This window comes from Leptonychotes weddellii, chromosome 7 (genome assembly GCF_054177405.1).
Source record: "Leptonychotes weddellii isolate Sample4059 chromosome 7, ASM5417740v2, whole genome shotgun sequence".
Classification (NCBI taxonomy): Eukaryota; Metazoa; Chordata; class Mammalia; order Carnivora; family Phocidae; genus Leptonychotes; species Leptonychotes weddellii.
In genome coordinates this window covers 24,562,755-24,583,044 of record NC_138375.1, presented here as the reverse complement: position 1 = coordinate 24,583,044, position 20,290 = coordinate 24,562,755, and the positions used below count along the sequence as shown (strand labels likewise).

General features: G+C 41.9%; 1 protein-coding gene across 3 annotated transcripts in view; it reads left to right on the top strand.

Moving 5' to 3' along the window:
* The window catches only part of C1QTNF3 (C1q and TNF related 3), a 23,640-nt gene extending 5,138 nt beyond the window's left edge, over nt 1-18,502 (top strand). For all 3 annotated transcript variants that reach the window (XM_081825984.1, XM_081825983.1, XM_081825982.1), the window contains exons 2-6: nt 503-614; nt 3,067-3,221; nt 7,160-7,289; nt 12,830-12,929; nt 16,365-18,502. In XM_081825984.1, coding sequence (XP_081682110.1) covers nt 503-614; nt 3,067-3,221; nt 7,160-7,289; nt 12,830-12,929; nt 16,365-16,524 — 657 coding nt within the window. In that variant the 3' untranslated portion in view covers nt 16,525-18,502. The remainder of the gene's footprint in view (nt 1-502; nt 615-3,066; nt 3,222-7,159; nt 7,290-12,829; nt 12,930-16,364) is intronic.
* Nucleotides 18,503-20,290: the final 1,788 nt, after the last annotated feature.

Here is a 20,290-nt window from a genome sequence, read left to right as displayed (position 1 = left end):
GGAAGAGTGGCATTTTGACTCAAAATTTCTAAGAACTCTTATCCCAGTATCCTGAATATAGAAATTCTTAATAAGTATCTTGGAAGTTGATTGTTCTTACCATTTGAGGGTCACCTACTCAAAGGAGCGACAGGGGAGGCTCCTGGCAGCTGGGAATGAGAGGGCTGCCTCCAAGTCCACCTCTGAAGGGGTTTCCTCCTTGGCCGTCACCAGTAGCCTCAAGACAGTACTTCCCAGAAACACTGCCCCATCCCCTGCCAACACCACACACCTTCCAAAGAGCATGCCCTTCTTTTGACCCTCTGGCTTCCTTGTCCTTTTGGTCATTGGCTCTCTTTAGCTAGCATGCCATTCAAGCCCCCACCCCACACCAGCTTTTCTGATGCTGTCGTAGGTTGTTTGGAGTTAAACTTACCCAAAAGACGAGACCAAGGGAAATTCACAAGTCCTAATGACTCCCCAGTACCATTCTCTGAAGCTTCTCTCTCTATCTTTTTTAAAGTCTCCACAAACCGGAGGACCGCCCCCAGACTGCAGCAAGTGTTGCCATGGAGAATACAGCTTCAGAGGCTACCAAGGTCCCCCGGGGCCCCCTGGCCCCCCTGGCATTCCAGGTAAGGATGAGAGAAATGCTCTGTTTGTTGCCAGTCTAATTGTGCACTGTGCCAAAATCAGAGCCAGGGCGAATCGAAATAATTTGGGTTCACTGTGTGTGATCCAAAGGGTGTGCATGGAAAATCCAAAAGAGAGTTTTGGGCGAGGACTGGGTTTACAGAGCCAATTAGGTGCAACAATATACCATAAACTCTATAGTATTTATTATTTATCCAGCTTGCAGCATCCCACAGGTGTTCGTCATCTTGGGGCACCAGATTCACTGTCGGTGGCAGAGAGGGGGAGGGTCTTCACCAGCGTGGAGTACAGAATCGTGGGATCTTATTGGACATACTCTTGTTTGGGCGTTTCTGCCACAACGCACTTCATGCAACACACTATCTAACTTTCAGGGAACTTAGGAAGTGAAGGTGGGGAGGGGAGGAGAGGAGTGCCTACTGGGCTGGCCATAGCCGTCTCCACAGTGCTGTTCACTGAACTACGCAGCCTTACGTCTGATTCTGCGTCTAGCTAAGTTTTTCTTCCCTTAGTCTCAGGGTCTGTCCACGTTCAGCTATCTCTTGGTTGACTTTCATGCCTCTCTTGGGCTCATGGGAACATTTTTGGGCTCTAGCACCACATGGCGGCATGGGAAACGCTGTCAGGCTCCATTCAGACACCCTACCCTACAGAGTGTGCCCCAGGCATGGGAGGTTCTGAAAACTGGCTAGTGTCTGGGGTCAGCCAAGGAAAGGGTAGCCCAGATCCTCTCTGTCTTAGGACTCCCAAATCCATCTGAGGGTTAATTGTTTTCCTCTTTACAGGTTAATTACTGGGGGTAGAACTTTTTCTCAGGATTTGACAGAAGTCCACTTGCTCTTCTCTCACTTACCCTCAGTGATGTTAACATTTATCAAATGAGTTTTAATTTTTTAAAAAATATTTTATTTATTTATTTGAGAGAGAGAGAGCTAATAAGAGAGAGCGCGCGGGAGCAGGGGGGAGAGGGAGAAGCCGACTCCCCGCTGATCAGGAAGCCAGACGTGGGGCTTGATTCCAGGACCCCGAGATCATGACCCGAGCTGAAGGCAGACGCTTAACCGACTGAGCCACCCAGGTTCACCGAGTTTTGATTTTTTAATATACTTTTGAGTGGCTTCTCTTATGAAACCAAATTTAACATGAGAAAACATTCTGTTAGACTTTACACCGTGATTACTGTCTTGGAGTCTATGTCATGGAATGTTAAGGGTGGCTCCAGCAGGTGCAGTGATTGGGGGCAGAGAATATTCATCCTCTTAAAATGTTCTGAAGTCTAAACTCTTTTGAGGGTACAGAACAAGCTGGCCTTGACTAAATGTTTCCCAATCAAAATGGCTTTTTTTGGGCCCATTAACTTGCAAACACAGTCAAAGTTCAATTATCTGGAGAGTTTGCAAACCTGGTATAATACCTGACCAAAGGTAGCATGCAAAATAAACTGCGACAGGGTGTGAAATTCAACAAATATAAGATAAAGGGAGAGTTGTAGAAATTGTCTCTTAGTGGCAAAGTGACGAGTTGAAATCATTATCTAAGTCTTGCTTTCAAAATTATTGTTACAATTTGTATCAGTGATTTTACATCTCCCTCGATGATAAAAGTGGTGCACATCCTTTACAGAAAAATTCAAAGAGACGAAAAAGTACATAGCAGGACACAAGACCACTCATGTTTCATCCATTCAGAAAAAAAAACAAAACCACTGGAAATATTTTTACATAATATATAAGTACTGTTTACACATAATATTGCACTGTCTCTACTGATTCATAACTTTTTTATCTAAAAGTATCGTGAACATTATTAAATGTTATTAAATATTTTCCTTTAGCATTCTTTTTTTGTGATGATGTAACATTATTTACTGGGATGTGCCATTTTTTTAATTGAGCTCTTCCAGTATTGTTTGTTTCTAATCTCTGCTATTATAAATGATACTGTGATCATCAGTCCTCAAAATTTTTCACCCAACTCTTGCTTTATAGGAAAAACAGGCTTTGGAGACTTGAGTAGCTAAGGCTGTCTTCAGTGTCCCATGTAAGAGAACCCATTTGATGATGCCTCCTTGGCTGTGTTTGGGACTGTTTCAAATGGTCTTCTTTTGCAATTGAGAGCGAACATTTTCGAAGAAGGGGTCTGGGGCACCTGGGTGGCTCAGATGGTTAAGCGTCTGCCTTCGGCTCAGGTCATGATCCCAGGGTCCTGGGATCGAGCCCCGCATCGGGCTCCCTGCTCGGCAGGGGGCCTGCTTCTCCCCCTCCCTCTGCTTCTCCCCCTACTCATGTTCTCTCTCTCTCTCTGTATCTCTGTGTCTGGAATGAATAAATGAAAAAATCTTTTAAAAAAAAGGGTCTGCATTTGTATAACAATAGATGGTCAGTGTGAGTGATGGGGGCTTTCTCCTATGATGCCTTCTGCTTGTGATTTAAGGAAACCATGGGAACAATGGCAATAATGGAGCCACTGGCCATGAAGGGGCCAAAGGTGAGAAAGGAGACAAAGGTGACCTGGGGCCACGAGGCGAAAGAGGGCAGCATGGCCCCAAGGGAGAAAAGGGCTACCCGGGGATTCCGCCAGAACTGCAGGTAAGTCACCTTGGGCCGATCTCCATGGGACTTCTAAACTGCCCAGACCCTCGAAGTCCAGGAAGCAGAAGGCCCGAGTGCCTCTTCACATCCTCACTGATGGCTGCTGGCCCACATGCCCGCATGCCCGAGGCTGGCTTTGCTCAACCCCACGGCAGGGCATTGGCAGGCGGCCTGTACTCTTCAAAGAGCATTTTGAAATCATTCCTAAGAAGTTGAAATTCAGCTCCCTTCTTAGACTAAATACACAGAAGCCCTGAGTATCAGCTAATGTCCCATTTTCCAAATTGGAAGAGATGTTAAATACAAAGGGTTTTGGTAACTCAAATATATAGATGGAATGTGTCTACCTCAAATATTTTATTTATTCATTTTGTTACATTTACCAATTTAAATCATATATATGGATATTAATATATAAGTATTATTCTCTATCAACTCAAGATCTTGTGGCACAGTTTTTATTTAAACTTTTCTCTTGGGGCGCCTGGGTGGCTCAGTCGGTTAAGTGGCTGCCTTCGGCTCAAGTCATGATCCCAGGATCCAGGGATCCAGCCCGAGTTGGGCTCCCTGCTCACTGGGGAGCCTGCTTCTCCCTCTCCCTCTGCCTGCCTCTCTGCCTACTTGTGCTCTCTATCTCTCTGTCAAAAATAAATAAATAAAATCTTTAAAAGATTTTATTTATTTATTTGAGAGAGAGAGAGCACATGAGAGGGGAGAGGGTCAGAGGGAGAAGCAGACTCCCTGCTGAGCAGGGAGCCTGATGCGGAGCTCGATCCTGGGACTCCAGGATCATGACCTGAGCCAAAGGCAGCTGCTTAACCGACTGAGCCACCCAGGTGCCCCCCCTCAAAAAAAAACTTTAAAAAAAGAAATAAACTTTTCTCATCAGCATCTTCTTTATCGCTAGAGACATTTTATTTTTGAGTCATCCATCCTAGTTTAGACTAAATTATATTTATTTCAGCTTAACATGTTTTGAATCTATTTATGAGGCTATAATTGAATATTTTATCCTAAGCTTACGTGTTCATTTGTCTATTGTTTATTTCCCTTTTAAGTGATGTTCAAAATTCTTGTGGCCAATAACATCTAAAACTTGCAAATGCAAGGTTAGGTCACCAAGAAGATTACTAAGTCTTGGTTATTTCTTTATTTCCTGGCTGATGTTTTTAAAATTGATTTTTCCAAGGGATTTCTATCAGCATTGAAAGCTAGTGTTTATTATTAATTATAATGGTTGTTAAGTGTATCATTAGTTGCTGACGCTTTCGACGGTGTGGCTGACGGGGGGCTGTGGCCCGCTGCCCCTGCCCAGCATCACAAGAAAGGGTCTATTGCCTATTGATAGCCCCGGAAAAGATCCAAATTCAAAATCTGAAGTATGGTTTCTACTGAAAGCAGATTGCTACGGCAGCATCTAAAGTTGAAATATTATTTCACACAGCTGGCGGCTGTGTGTAATTGAGAGAATATACCATAGCGTGAGAGACTTTTAAAGAATCAGAATACAGAGACTCTTTCTGAAAGATCAATTGGGGGAAAACTTTGCCTTTTATTTGGACATATTTGATGGTTGTTTGACCTCGGATACATTCCATCATTTTTCTGGGCCTCGAGTTTTCTAAGTTATAACCTGAGAGGTCTTTTGTGTTTCTCGAACTGTTTTTGAGGTTTTGTCACTTGTAAAGGAACGCTGTTTAATAATCTTAGCAACCTGGGATTAATGGGCCGGCAAAAATTTACAAAGAAAAGAAGACAGATGCCACTTGGCCAGGTTAAAGGTGTCTAATGAGAGGGATGATTAACATCCCCAAATCTAGAAACTTTAATTCTAAACCTGTGATGGTTATACAAGGGCCAGGGGGCCCTGGAGTAGCCAGTCTGATGGAGCGCACCCTGGGCAATTATTAAAATGCTCCATCAATTATTTTACCCTAAAACCACAATGTAATAATTTGGGAGAACTACACTCACACATTTTATTTTATTTATTTTTAAGATTTTATTTATTTGAGAGATAGAGAGAGAGAACATGAGCTGAGAGAGGGAGAAGCAGACTCCCCACTGAGGAGAGAGGGAGAAGCAGACTCCACTCTGAACAGGGAGCCCGATGCAGGGCTCCATCCCAGGACCCTGGGATCATGACCTGAGCTGAAGGCAGATGCTTCACCGACTGAGCCACCCAGGCACCCCCTACATTCACTTGTTTTAAAGGAGGCATTACAGAGGAGGAATGATTGGTTTCAGGCAGCCTATAAAGAAGGGTGACTTCCAGGCCCCTTCATTCCCATTTCCAAAACCCCTCCTCCGGGGTCATCCCTCTCCTTCCCCTTCCTTCCGAGTCCACAGCCCTCATGCTGTCTTTCTGACTGTCCAAATCCTTTCCGTGTTGATTCTCCTAAGCCTGCTTTCCCCTGGGTCTTCCAAACTTCAAATTATTCCCTCTCTCCTCTCTCAGCCCCTCCCTTAAAACTCCCATTCATTGAAGACTGGTAATCCCAGGAAGCTAAAGAATTTTTTTTTTTAAGATTTTATTTATTTATTTGAGAGAGAGAATGAGAGAGAGAGAGAGCATGAGAGGGGGAGGGTCAGAGGGAGAAGCAGACTCCTTGCTGAACAGGGAACCCGATGTGGGACTCGATCCCGGGACTCCAGGATCATGACCTGAGCCGAAGGCAGTCGCTTAACCAACTGAGCCACCCAGGTGCCCCAAGAATTTATTGATCTAACTCACACTCAGTTACAATGACTCATGTGGATGGGGGACTGACATTGATTTTCAAATGTGACTGTCTAATAGCGGTACAATTCCAGTGTGGGGGGGTTTTCCCACACCCCCAAGCTAGGTGTCCTTACAATTCAACTCAATTCTGACACTACTTACCTGGAGAATGCATCAGATTCCAAGTTTAAAAGCTCAGCCCTACAAGACTGCCACCCCCAACTTCAGACTCTACTCTAAGTCTGGATTGTCATCTGTGCTTCTGACGTTCCGGCTATGAAGGGGAGGCTATGAACCCTCCTGGGGTTCAAGTAATTGCCAGCATGAACTCAGAGAAACATGTTGCTTACTCAGTCACTGGTTTCTTGTAAAAGGGAACAGCCAGATGGAAGAGATGCATAGGGCAAGGTTTAGGGAAAGGGGTGCGGAGCTTCCCTGCCCTCTCAAAGATCGAGTACCACTCTCCTGCACTTCCCATGTTCACCAACCTAGAAGCTCTCTGAACCCCTTCCTTTTAAGTTTTTATGGAAGCTTCATTGTATAGGCGTGATTGATTAAGTCACAGGCCATTGGTGATTGAATTCAACCGCCCACCCCTCTGCCCTTCCTGATGTGGGGTGGGACTGAAAGTTTCAACCCTCTAATCCCAGCGTTGGCTCCAATGGCAATGAGCCCCTATCTTTAGGTTACCTAGGGGCTTTCCAAAAGTCACCTCATTAACATAACAAAAGACCCCTTGCTCTCCCTAAACACTTAAGATATTCCAATGGTTTTGGGAACTCTGTGCCAAAAACTGGGACAAAGACTAAATGTATATTTATTACAAATCATAATATCACAGTTCTTTTGGAGAAAAAAATAACACAGAGTGAACAAAATTAAAAGGTTATTTGGCTGCAGGCCTACTCAGATCCTTTAATATGCTAATGTGCATTTAATAGCATTTAACAGCTATAAGTAGATTTCATCCAAATTTTCCCAGTAATAGCATTTTAATATTTCAAAAAACATTTTGAAACACAAGGTGAGAACTGCTGATATATACTATCATTTTAATGGCTTCATAGCATAAAATGTTAGAAATTACCATGATTTATTTAATTTTTTTCTGTTTATTTCCAATCTAGTTGTTACAAATAATATTGAACTAAACTTACTTTTATAAAAACCCCATTTCTTTAAGGTAAATTTCCTATTAACTAACTTTCCTTAGATTGCATTCATGGCTTCTCTGGCAACCCACTTCAGCAATCAGAACAGCGGGATTATCTTCAGCAGCGTGGAGACGAACATAGGAAACTTCTTTGATGTTATGACTGGTAGATTTGGGGCCCCAGTATCAGGTGAGATGTAAAAATAAATGAATGACTGAATTATTCAACTAGCAATCTAGAAGGCAGAACAGAAAGAAGGTAGGAAAGAGGTGAGGGAATGGGGGAGGAAGGAAAATGAAGGAAGAGGAAACAAAGAAAGGAAGACACTAAGAGAGTTGAGAATTCTTTCTGATTCCAGTTAAAACAATCAGCTCATATATAGATTTCTGTTGGATTTCCAAGTAAATTAATTAGAATTCAAAAAGACGCATACACTTTTTTTTTTTTAAGATTTTATTTTGTTATTTGTGAGAGAGAGAGAGAGCATGAGCCCGGAGGAGAGGAAGAAGCAGACTCCCTGCTGAGCCAGGACCCCCCCGGGATCATAACCTGAGCGGAAGGCAGACGCTTAACTGACTGAGCCACCCAGCCGTCCCAGATGAATACACTTCTATGATTACTAAGATTTTTGACTCTGATTCGAACTGAAGCAAATAATCCCTCAGAGGACATAGTTACCTCTGACTTTAAAACTCTTTAGATCATCATTCTCACAGTTTAAATGTGTCATAACGGTGCCCTCCTCTCACCACCACCCCAAGGAGGACCTGATCCTTTGAATAGTTTTTTTATTTGAATTTTTAAAATTTCTCGAGCACTTCTGTATTCATTTCCTATTGCTGCTCTAATAAATTCCCACAAACTATGGGGCTTAAAATGACACACAATTGTTCTCTTGTAATTCTGGAGGTCAGAAGTCCAAAATCAGTGTGACTGGGCTGAAGTCAAGGTATAGACAATGCTGGTTCCTCTGGAAGCTCGAGGGCCTTGCCTCCTGCAACTTTGAGAAGCTGTCGACATTCCCTCTCTGTCAGCCACATCATGTCAGTCTCTACTTCAATGGTCACGTCACCTCCTGGCAGATTCTGACCTCCTTGGCTCTCAAGGGCAGCGTGATCACCTTGGGCCCCCCTGGGTAATCTGGGATAATCTCCCCATCTAAAGATCCTAAATTTAATCAGACCTGCAAAGTCCCTTTTGCCATATAAGGTACCATTTGCAGCTCCTGGAGATTTTAGGAATTGGGCCGATTTGGGGGTCATCATTCAGCCCCTACAACTTCCTTACTTTCAGCCACCACAAGCTGATCGTTCTGGGTAGACTTTTCCCGCTGTCCTTTGAATATGTGGATGTAAGCCTTCTTTTTGCCCTGAAAAGTTTCTTTGAATTATATTTTTAAATATAAATTTAAACACTGTTTTTCCTTCTCATTGCTGTACTAAGGTGGGGTGGCATTGGGAACAGTCTGACTTGTGTTAGGCAATCAGGCAATAAGTGGGCACATTGTCTATGGGATTTTTTTTTTTAAAGATTTTATTTATTTATTTGACAGATAGCGAGAGAGGGAACACAAGCAGGGGAGTGGGAGAGGGAGAAGCAGGCCTCCCGCGGAGCAGGGAGTCCGATGTGGGACTCGATCCCAGGACCCTGGGATCATGACCTGAGCCGAAGGCAGACGCTTAACGACTGAGCCACCCAGGTGCCCCTGTCTATGGGATATTTTTGAACTATAATAAGACCAATGAAAAGGTCACTAGATTTTTATCGTCATCCTAGTGCAGCAATTCTAAACCATGTCAATCATAAAATACTCCTCCCCTTTGGGGTTTACCACGCACAAGCATCCCCCCCTACACACACACACACACCTTAGGACACCACTGGTTAACTTGTGAAGGGCTCCCATTATGTTTTGTTGGTTTTGTGTTTAACTTTTCTTCGTCTGTCTTCTGTATCTATTATTTTCTCGAATCTCTTGCTGTTTTTTTTAATTTCCATTTCATGTTGTTTGCTTTCTCTATCACTATTCTGCATGTTCTTAATTACATATGCTGAGGATGAATTTTCCTTTTTGCTTCTTCCAATTTCTTCTGTCTTATTTCTGTGATTTTTCTTTACTCTTTCGATGTCTAACATTACTCATTAGTCCCAGTTTTTAGTTCCTCCTCTTGTCTGGACATTTCTTTCTTTCTTTTTTTTTTTTAAGATTTTATTTATTTATTTGACAGAGAGACAGATAGCGAGGGCAGGAACACAAGCAGGGGGAGTGGGAGAGGGAGAAGCAGGCTTCCTGTGGAGCAGGGAGCCCGATGCGGGACTCCATCCCAGGACCCTGGGATCATGACCTGAGCCGAAGGCAGACGCTTAACCATCTGAGCCACCCAGGCGCCCCTTGTCTGGACATTTCTGCCGTGAGTTAATAATGTTCTTTCATGGAGGGATTTGCTTCATTAACATACTTTAAACTCAGGATGGAATATTTGGTTACAGTTTTCATCTACTACCTGACAACATTTCTTCTCAGTGAGTATTCTTCCTCTATAGGTAGTTTCTGCTCATGTTTTCTACTTTCTAAAATTAACTGGTGGTTGAATGAGTTGGATTTCCCTAGACCCGCCAGGGGCAGTAGTTTCTGCTGAAGGCGGAGGGACTTCAGCATACTTCTGGTTCCGTGGTTCCCTCTCCTGCTAGCAGGGGACTCAGTCTGCTCTTTGAAGTGTGGCCCTTCTGTGTGTTTTCTCTGTGTGGCCACATTTCCTCTGCTTCCCTCCTCAGACTGCAGTGGGTCTGGGAAGACTTGTGAGACCCAGCCTTGCACGTGTAGTTCTCTTGCCCTTAGGAGTCCTGTTTTTGCTGGTAGTTTCGGAAATCTGCCACTTCAGGACCACTCACCTCACTTTTTGTACTTTATCTAGCAATGTTCCCCCAAAACATCACTTATGCTCGTAAGAGCTGCTTTTCCACATGTGTGGCCCTTCTCCATCAGGGAGTGCCTTTTTTCCAGTACTGTGAGATCTGCCTCGGCTTGGCCTCCTCAAAACTCCTTGCCTCTGCGACTCTGCCTGCTGTCTGTTGCATTTGACAAACTGACAAGTATTTTAAGTTTATTGGCTTTTTTCAGACTCCTAGTTTTATAAAAAATGGATTCTTTCTGGTGTTTGTTTTCAATGCTCCTTATTTCCCTGTGTGGGATCTAGAAGGAATAGAGGAAAATTATGATGGATGCAGTTGCCATATTACATTTGTCACAAGTGCTTTTAATGCCTTGATTTAGTTTTCCATGCAGCTAAACTCAGAAATAAACAGATATATGAAGTGATAGAAGCGATCTTTCATCACACTTCAACCAGTTGTAAACCTTCTTATGTGATTTTCTGCTCTGAAGGTTTACAATTTTCTTGTAACTATTTTGTTACACACTATCTGGGCTGCAGTTTACATAAGCACCTCGAGATGCCCGATGGCTCCATTGCTTTCAAGGGCTTTATAATGGAAGTTCAAAGATTTAGTAGTTTTTTGGAACTCTCTTGGGTCATCATTTGGTAACAACCATCATTTGCCTCCCACTTTAAACCTCATCCAATAGATGACAAATTGAGCATTTTCTACTTTTTGACTTTGGTAGTGATGGGACAGAGAAGGCTGATTTTTGCAATTACAGTAACACAAAGACCTGAAAACTGTAGCACAAGTGTGTTGCCTCTTCTTTCAGTATCTTCCCTTGCAGAAGAAAGCCATAGGTGGATATGATATATATTCACTTTTATATTTCCACTTCTAGGCATTTCATTTATTCCCCATCTGGTGTCTTAGTCTGCTCTTTCTTTTTTTTTTTTTTTTAAGATTTTATTTATTTGGCAGAGAGAGACACAGCGAGAGAGGAAACAGAAGCAGGGGGAGTGGGAGAGGGAGAAGCAGGCCTCCTGCCAAGCAGGGAGCCCGATGTGGGGCTCGATCCCAGGACCCTGGGATCATGACCTGAGCTGAAGGCAGTCGCTTAACGACTGAGCCACCCAGGTGCCCCTTAGTCTGCTCTTTCTAACATGCTTCTGCAATCTATTTTGTATAGCAGCCATCATTGTTTCAGGAGAACCAATACTTTTTCCTGCCATTTTGATTCCAGCTTTATCTTCTTCAGGCATTGAAAATTGTCACATGCGTGTATCGTGTGTGTATGTGTGTGTGTCTAATATGTTTTGTAAAATATAAAAACCTAAACACCATAAACTACTTTCTTCAAGTCCTTTAATTTTAATCTGCCTTTACTTTTCATCTGTGAACCAATCTCTAGGCATATGAATGGATATGACTGATTTTTATACCAGTTCTTTCATTCCCAGCGTATTGAATATGCAAGCCTGGCACTAAGTGAACATAATCACACTTCTTCACTTGGTTCAACTTGACTCAGAAGCAGGTGGTCAACATGATACCCTTACAGCTTCTATCTTACTTGATTGCACATTTGAAAAAAAGCATAGGACTGTGCCATGCTATTTTTTTTTTTAAAGACGTTTCTGGCTTTTTCTCTTACAAGGCCTGCTGCTATGGTCTGAATGTGTCCCTCCAAAATTCATACATTGAAAACCTAAGGCCCAAGTTAATGGTATTAGGAGGTAGGGCCCAAAGGCCTATCATGATTACCTCATGATGGCAGAATTCTCGTGAATGGGATTGGTGCCCTCATGAAAGAGGCCCCACAGGGTCCCGTAACCCCTTCTGCCATGTGAGGATACAATCAGAAGTCTGTGACCTGCAGGAAGACTCTCCCCTGACCGTGCTGGCACCCTGGTCTCAGACTTCCAGCCTCTAGAACTGTGAGAAATAAATTGCTGTTGTTTCTAAGCTGCTCATTCGGTGGCGTTTTGTTATAGCAGCTCAAATGGACTAAGACAAGGTCACTAGTTTTAAAATGTAGCATGGAAATCCATAAAAGCTTGATGATGTATATTCATTCATCTTTCCAAAATGCACTCTCAAATCCCACATCATTTGGAGTTGGGAAGATTTTCCTTTTTGCTCATCTCTCTGCTTTTTGATTCGTTTTAATCTTTTAGACTGTATCGGGTCATATTAAGTTCCTTTCTGTTAGGTGGCCTAGAGACTTATAAGAAAACTCACATCTTTTAAAATACATTGATCCTTTACAAATGAGAAGGATCCCTATTTTTAGTAGCAAGGTCATGCTGCTGAGTCATAGTTGAGTCTCTCTTTATTGTACATAAGTTCATCTACTTACAATGAATAACACGATAAATTACTAAAACTATTTCTTCAGAACTGATAAACACTTATCTGCTAAAATACTTCTTATCTCTGGGTAACATCTCTGTGCTGAGGGTACTCATCCATTGTAATGCTACACATGGTTCATTCTGTTAGGCCGCGGAGGCTGTGTGTTCATCCACGCAGGGCTCTGTACCTTGTCTGATAAGAGTCCTGTGGTAGGCGCTAATCTAATGACAGTTAATTGATACCTAGGAATAGCATGTACCTCACCGTAAGCACTTATCGGGGATACATAGTACCCGCAGTGAGAAAGTCTCAAAAAACTTTAAAGTAGTTTGAAGGTGAGAGCAGATAAAGGAACACTCATACAAATAAAGGCGAAGAAGAGCCTACATACCAAATAGAATAGAAACAAAAAAAGGGAAGTCATACAGTATATCTCCCGGGCCTCGATGTACAATATATTAATACAAATGTGGCTATATACCTGCCTTTTTCAGGTGTGTATTTCTTCACCTTCAGCATGATGAAGCATGAGGATGTTGAAGAAGTGTATGTGTACCTCATGCACAATGGCAATACAGTGTTCAGCATGTACAGGTGGGTGGTCTTCTCTATCACAGGGATCAACCATGCCACCATGACTTGCTCAAAGGATGGCAAATGCCAGGGAGTGTGTAAGAATCAATAGCACCCGACCTGTCATCACCGAGAGCTCCCATATACCAATATATGGCCAGATTATAATTACTATTTGGGAGGAAATAAATCTGATGAACTTGAGAATAAGCAGGTTGATAAAAGGCCTTGAGCTAATCACTAGCAACACTCCCCATAACTAATCATTTGTATCTTTTTTTTTTAATGATTTTATTTATTTATTTGAGAGAGGGAGAACACACATGTGCTTGTGAGAGCAGGGCGGGGGGAGAGGGAGAGGGAGAGAGAGTCTTTTTTTTTTTTTAAGATTTTATTTATTTATTTGACAGAGAGAGAGAACAAGAAGGGGGAGCAGCAGGCAGAGGGAGAGGGAGAAGCTGGCTCCCCGCTGAGCAGGGAACCCAATGCGGGGCTCCATCCCAGGACTCTGGGGTCATGACCTGAGCAGAAGGCAGACGCTTAACTGACTGAACCAGGCACCCCCATTTGTATTCTTTCCTTAACTCATAACTTCTTTCCTTCTTTCTCAGCCTTTTCTTCTATTTTCTTACTCTGGCCAGAGTTCACCCCTATTGATGGTCTTCTCTACTATCTTCCTCAGCTGACAGGTAGAGAGTTGGGAGTAGACCCAGGTCTTTAGGCTATGCCTGGCCCTAGAGCTTCTTGTAAAAAAATTGTTTTAGGGCGCCTGAGTGGCTCAGTTGGTTGAGTAGCCAACTCTTGGTTTTAGCTCAGGTCATGATCTCATGGGTGATGAGATCAAGCCCTGCATGGGGCTCCCTGCTCTTGGGGAGTCTGCTGGGAAGATTCCCTCCCTCAGCCCCTCCCCCCACTCACTCTAATGTGCACTCTAATGCCCCCCCCAATAAATAAATAAATAAATCTTTAAAAAATTATCTTAAAAAGAAATATTACAACTTGTTCTGATATAAGCTTAGGATGTGGGAAAGAGGCAGAGAGCCAACATCTTTCCCATAACTAAATGGGTGGTTGAGTTATTTATTAAAAACTCTAGTTGCTATCTTATCCCTGTCATTTTTGATGACTTGGGAGGATTGCCATTTCTTCTGGTACCTAGCCTCCAGTGGGAAGATGTATTTGAAAAACCAAAAGAGAAAAAGAGAAGTAGGTGAAATTGCTGCAAAAAAGAGACTCAAGGGGCACCTGGGTGGCTCCGTCAGTTAAGCGGCTGCCTTTGTTACAGACCATGATCCCAGGGTCCTGGGATGGAGCCCTGCGTCTGGCTCCCTACTTGGTGGGGAGTCCATTTCTCCCTCTCCCTCTGCCTCTCCCCACTGCTTGTGCTCTCTCATAAACAAATAAATAAATAAATTATTAAAAAGAGAGAGAGACTCAATATGGCAGCTCAAACACTGCAGAACTCGATGTTGCTTGACCAGCTCCAGGATGGGGAAGGGCGAGGCAGAGAGGGTGGAGGAGGGTTTGGGTGGAGGCAGGTTGGAAGGGAGGTGCTCTATCTGGGTTCTGAGAGATGCAGACTGGTGAAAGCAGTTCTGTCACCTGTAAAACGGACTTGCAAATTCTCCCTGGTCATTGTCATTGCCATAGTCAGAAGGAGAAAAGAGCAACAGGCTTGTGAAGATGTTTATGCATCACACATTCTATTCAGAGAATACAGTTACATTGTTCCCCAGCCCTAACTCCCCTCAACCAAGGCAAGGGCAGCAAGGAAAGGTAGAGCTGCTCCTCTGGAAGCAGGGAGATGGAGTCTGGTGAAAAGCTAGGCTTCTCTGCTCCTCTGGCTACCAAGTAGCTGTTGAATTCTTCTACATTTAGAGTGTATGTCTCCCCATCTCCACCCCCATGGAAGACATCCTAAACTGCAGTTCATGCATTCAGCTCAAAGCTTAGGAATGAGCAATCCTTTTTATCAAGTCAGCCTCTCAGCTGTTTTTCTCTTTGGCCCCTAATTCTGTCCTCTGGGAGGACCTTCCTTGTTTATTTGTCTCCATCTAAAAAGTGAGTAGGCTTTCCCTGGGGTCTTTCACAGCCCACTTCCTGCTCGTGCAAATTTGAGGTCTAAGAGTATTTAGTATTTAGTCAAACATCCCAAGTCCTTTGTGAGCCAGGTTTGGGTTTCTGGGTAATACCATTTCCTCAGAAACTTAGCAGGCTTTTGTTCCATTTGCTACCAGTCAGTTATATGTGTTAGCAAACCACACCCAACATTCTTTTCTTGACAGTTTTTCAGCCTGTTCTTTCCTTGATTCCTTGTTTTCAGGCCCTTCTGTCTTGACTACCTAAACAATAGATTTAGGTAGAAAGGCAATATTTTTAATCCATCAAGTTATGTCACAGGCTGTGTCTATTAGATTGAATGAGAAGTCTTAAATCGACTATCTCTGCTATCTCTGGTATAAAAGCACTTGGCTTTTCCAACCCTGTTAGACCTCAACTTTCTAGACTCTCCCTTTCTGCTTCCTGTGCTTCAGACATCTCAGGTTTTGTCTGAACTAGTCTTTTGCAGAAACATCTTACTAAAAGCAGTATTTTGGCTTTTCCAGTCACTTTCTTTTTTTTTTTTTAAGATTTTTTTTTTAAAATTTTATTTATTTATTTGACAGAGACACAGCAAGAGAGGGAACACAAGCAGGGGGAGTGGGAGAGGGAGAAGCAGGCTTCCCGCTGAGCAGGGAGCCCGATGCAGGGCTTGGTCCCAGGACCCTGAGATCATGACCTGAGCCGAAGGCAGATGTTTAACAGCTGAGCCACCCAGGCGCCCCAGTCACTTCCTTTCTTAGGGTATAGGCTTGGTAGACATAAGGTCTGCTTTCCACATTATCCGATGTTTTCCTAAATGTTTTGCCCCATCACGACATAGGTCTCCAGCTTTCAAGCCCACAATATTTGTCTCTCTGCCTGATCCTGAGCCAATGCAACATATTTTAGTTTGGCTTAAAGCAAAACCATCCTTCAGTACCAAATTTTAAATAAGTTAGGGTAGACTAAATTGCTATAACATTAACCCAATGGCTTAAACATAATAGAAATCACTTTTCTTCTCATGGAACAGTCCAGAGTGGTTGTTCCAGGTTGGGGCAAGTGAGAGAGAGCTTCTGGCAACATAGTCTTCAAGAACTCAGGCTACAACACTTGGCTTCCAAGGTCATTCTGGTCATTGTCATTACCAATCCACATGGTCATAATGAGGAAGAAGCAAGGAGAGGTGTTTGGGAGAGTTGTGTTGTCCAATCCTATAAGTGGTACATGTCATTTTTGTTCACATGCTATTTAGAGAACTTAATCATAGGAGTCTAAGTGCATGAGAGTCTGGAGGAGAAGGGGAGGACATACGGTAAAGAGGTGACTGTCCACTGCAAAGACTAAGTAGTTGGTACCTTTTTTTCTTTACAGTTATGAAACAAAGGGGAAGTCAGATACGTCCAGCAACCATGCAGTACTGAAGCTGGCTAAAGGGGATGAGGTTTGGCTGAGAATGGGCAATGGCGCTCTTCATGGGGACCACCAGCGCTTCTCTACCTTTGCAGGCTTCCTGCTCTTTGAAACCAAGTAAATATATGAATAGACCAGCTCCACTTTTGGGAAGATTTATGGCTGCACTGGTATTGTTATGATCTGAGGGACACTAGAGTTGAGGGTTCTACTCAGGAGCTCAGAAGAAGAATCCACAAAACAGTTCTCCTCAAGTGACCTTGACTAATATACTTGGCATGTTTACTCTTCCCCAGGCACCTAAAAAAGAATTCCCTTCTTGATACAGGTTGGAAATAATTGTTTCCATCAAAGAAGTCATTTGCAAAGAATTTGGCTGCTCTGTTTTTAATTTAATAGCAACTTTCAGGAATTCCTGAGGTTTGTGGTTCATCATTCTTTAAAACATTTCAGAGACCAGGGTGCAGTGATTATGATGGGGCCCGGGAGGAACAAGGGCACTTGTCAGGACCAAGTTACCAGAAACATTTGTAAAACCTAGACTGGGAAGTAACACTTTGATCCAGTGGGTCAATATTTATGAATAAATATAGATATTTTTAGTAGTTTCAGATAGCTTTTAGATAAGAAAAGTATTCACAATGCCCATAAATAATGGACTCCTCCTTTTTTTTTTTATAAGAATACTGCTGTAATTAAATCTTGACTTGTAATGGCTTATATTTTTGGATATAGAATTTTCTCATGATCCAAAATTGGGTTTATCAGATCTGACTTATTATATTGAATTTTTCCCATTGTGTTTCTCGGATTATAATCGATCTTTGTTGACCCTGGCCAGCTTAAGTGAGGTTACATCCATATATACAGATACAGTGACCTTCTTCTCTCTCAATTTAGAAATTACCCCAATAAACTTTACACATACTGATATTCGAAGGAGCTGTAAACTCAGTTACATACAAACTGATGGATACAAAATATAAGGGCATTTCATTTAGAAGACATAAAATAAAATCTCTTAACCTTTTTAAAAATAAAAAATGATATGACTTTTTTGATTACCATATTTAAGCAATACTTACAATGAAGCTGTGCTCCTTTACTTTTGCCTGTCCCTCCCCAAAAAGGGACAAGTACAGAAGATAGTACACAGATTTTGTTTATTTTAAGCAAAGGAAGCATCATTGGCATATGTGTTTACCTTGATGTCAAATTATATTTAAAATGCACTAGAGAGATACCTGTCTAGCACATGTCATTTAATGAATCCCTTAGAAGCAATTAGCCCTTAATTTATTTTCTGTTACAATTTGAATTTCCACAAAAGCTTTTAAACTATGGGTTTAATTGTATTGATTACCCCTCTAGCTAGAAGCAGAAAGAATTAATTAGGACTGCCCTATCAGCTATCTTGGTGTGCTCCATGCTCAGTTCTGTCTTTGACCCTTTCTTTTGATCTATAAATATTTTTAAATTCTTCCTGACCAACACAAGCAACGTTATTTGTGAATGGATATTATGGATATTAGCCAAAATGTGCTTGACTGGTTGGTAATGTTTTTGTGATTTTGTGTATGTCCCCCACTGCCCCTGGGGCTGTGTGGTCATGGGTGTTGAGGTTTATTATTTCCAGACATCATAAATATTTTGTAAAAGTGTATTGTCAACAGACATTTGAATGTTGCATGTTGCCCAAAGGGATTCCATGTCTAAAGAACATACACTATTGGGGCACCTGGGTGGCTCAGTCGGTTAAGCCGCTGCCTTCAGCTCAGGTCATGGTCCCAGGGTCCTGGGATCGAGCCCCGCATCGGGCTCCCTGCTCGGCGGGGAGCCTGCTTCTCCCTCTGCCTCTGCCTGCCTCTCTGCCTACTTGTTCTCTCTCTCTCTCTGTCAAATAAATAAAATCTTTAAAAAAAATAAAATAAAAAAAAAATAAAGAACATACACTATTAATAAAGTGCCTTAGAAGAAGATATTGGCTTAGCTTTAGATAAAACTGAGGTGAGAAAAATGTAAAAGCATTGTATGGAAATAAACATACTTTTGTTAAATGTATTGTTTTATAATGTTCTGAATAAAGTTGAATAGTCATACGTTGTAAGTCACTATGGTTTGTTAACACAAAGTTAAAATATTTTCATGCAGATGATGTAAACAGCCATACATCGATGATGTAGGCACAGAGCATGGTCATTTGTCTACAAAATACTCCACTTTTCAGTTATCCCATTGTTATGACTTCAACCCTCTGCAAATTTAAGACATTGATGTTTGGAGGAGGTCCTTTAATGTAATCTGAGTATCTTAAGGGACCAGGATCTTCATCACATATATGAGGTCTTTCTATGCTGATGTAAATTCTAGTTTTCTTCTTAGTAGAGACACCCAATTTGGTTGCAGGCAGGTGGAAAAGACTTTAGGCTTGCAAGTAAGTCCCAGGTGTAAAAAAGAGTGCTTAGTAAGGAAGGTGGGGGAAGATCAAGATTGATTGTTTCACAATTTTACCCATGACCAGAATTATATCTGGAAGATTAATTTTACAAGTTTTCATAAAATTGAGGATCTAAAAAGGAGATAGTAGGTAGGTATCATTTAAGCAACCAACTTTTAAAAAAAAATCCCCTTTACCTATTTCACTCATCCCTTCTGTTCCCCTTTGGCAACCATCAGTTCTCTGTATTTGTCTCTTTGTTTTTTGTTTTTTTTTCAAAATTTGTTTTGTTTTCAAAATTCTACATATGAGTGAAATCATATGGTATTTGTCTTTATCTGCTTGAGTCACTTCACTTGGTATAACACCCTCTAGGTCCATCCATGTTGTCCCAAATGGCAAAATTTCACCTTTTAGGGCTGAGTAATATTCCATTTTATAGACATATACGTGTGTGTGTGTGTGTGTATATATATATATATATATATATATACATATATATATATATACATATATATATGGCATGTTTTCTTTATCCATTCATCTATACATGGACACTTGGGTTGCTTCCATATCTTGGCTATTATAAGTAATGCTGCAATAAACATGGGGGTGCGTATATCTTTTTGAATTAGTGTTTTTGTTTTTATTTTTGGTAAATACCCAGTAGTGGAATTATTGGATCATATGGTAATTCTATTTTTAATTTTTTGAGGAACTACCATACTGTTTTTCCCCCTGGCTGCACCAATATACAGTCCCACCAACTGTTACAAGGATTCCTTTTTCTCCACATACTTGCCAACACTTGTTATTTCTTGTCTCTTTAATTCTAGCAATTCTGACAGGTGTAAGGTGATACCTCATTGTAGTTTTGATTTGCTTGAGCATCTTTCATGTGTCTGTTGGCCATCTGTATGTCTTTTTGGAAAAATGCCTATTCAGGTCCTCTGCCCCCCCCTTTTTAAAAGATTTTATTTATTTATTTGAGAAAGAGAGAGAGAAAGCATGAGTGGGGAGAGAAGCAGAGACAGAGAGTCTCAAGCAGACTCCACACTGAGCATGAGGCCCAACGCAAGGCTTGACACTGGGCTTGATCCCACAACCCATGAGGTCAAATGACCCTGAGCCAAAACCAAGAGTCAGATGCTCAACCCACTGAGCCACCCAGGTGCCCCCCCTGCCCATTTTTAGTTTGATGATTTGGTGGGGGTTTTTTGGTTTTTTTTTTTTTTTGGTGTTCAGTTTTGTAAGTTCTTCATATATTTTGGATATTAACCCTTTATTGGATATATCATTTGCAAACATCTTCTCCCATTCAGTAGGTTGCCTTTTTGGTTTGTTGATGGTTTCCTTCACTGTGCAAAAATAGTGACATTTTAAAAGAAATACATTCTTTCACTAGCTATTTGGTTATTCTGAAATACTGTTTATATGGAAGACAAGATTG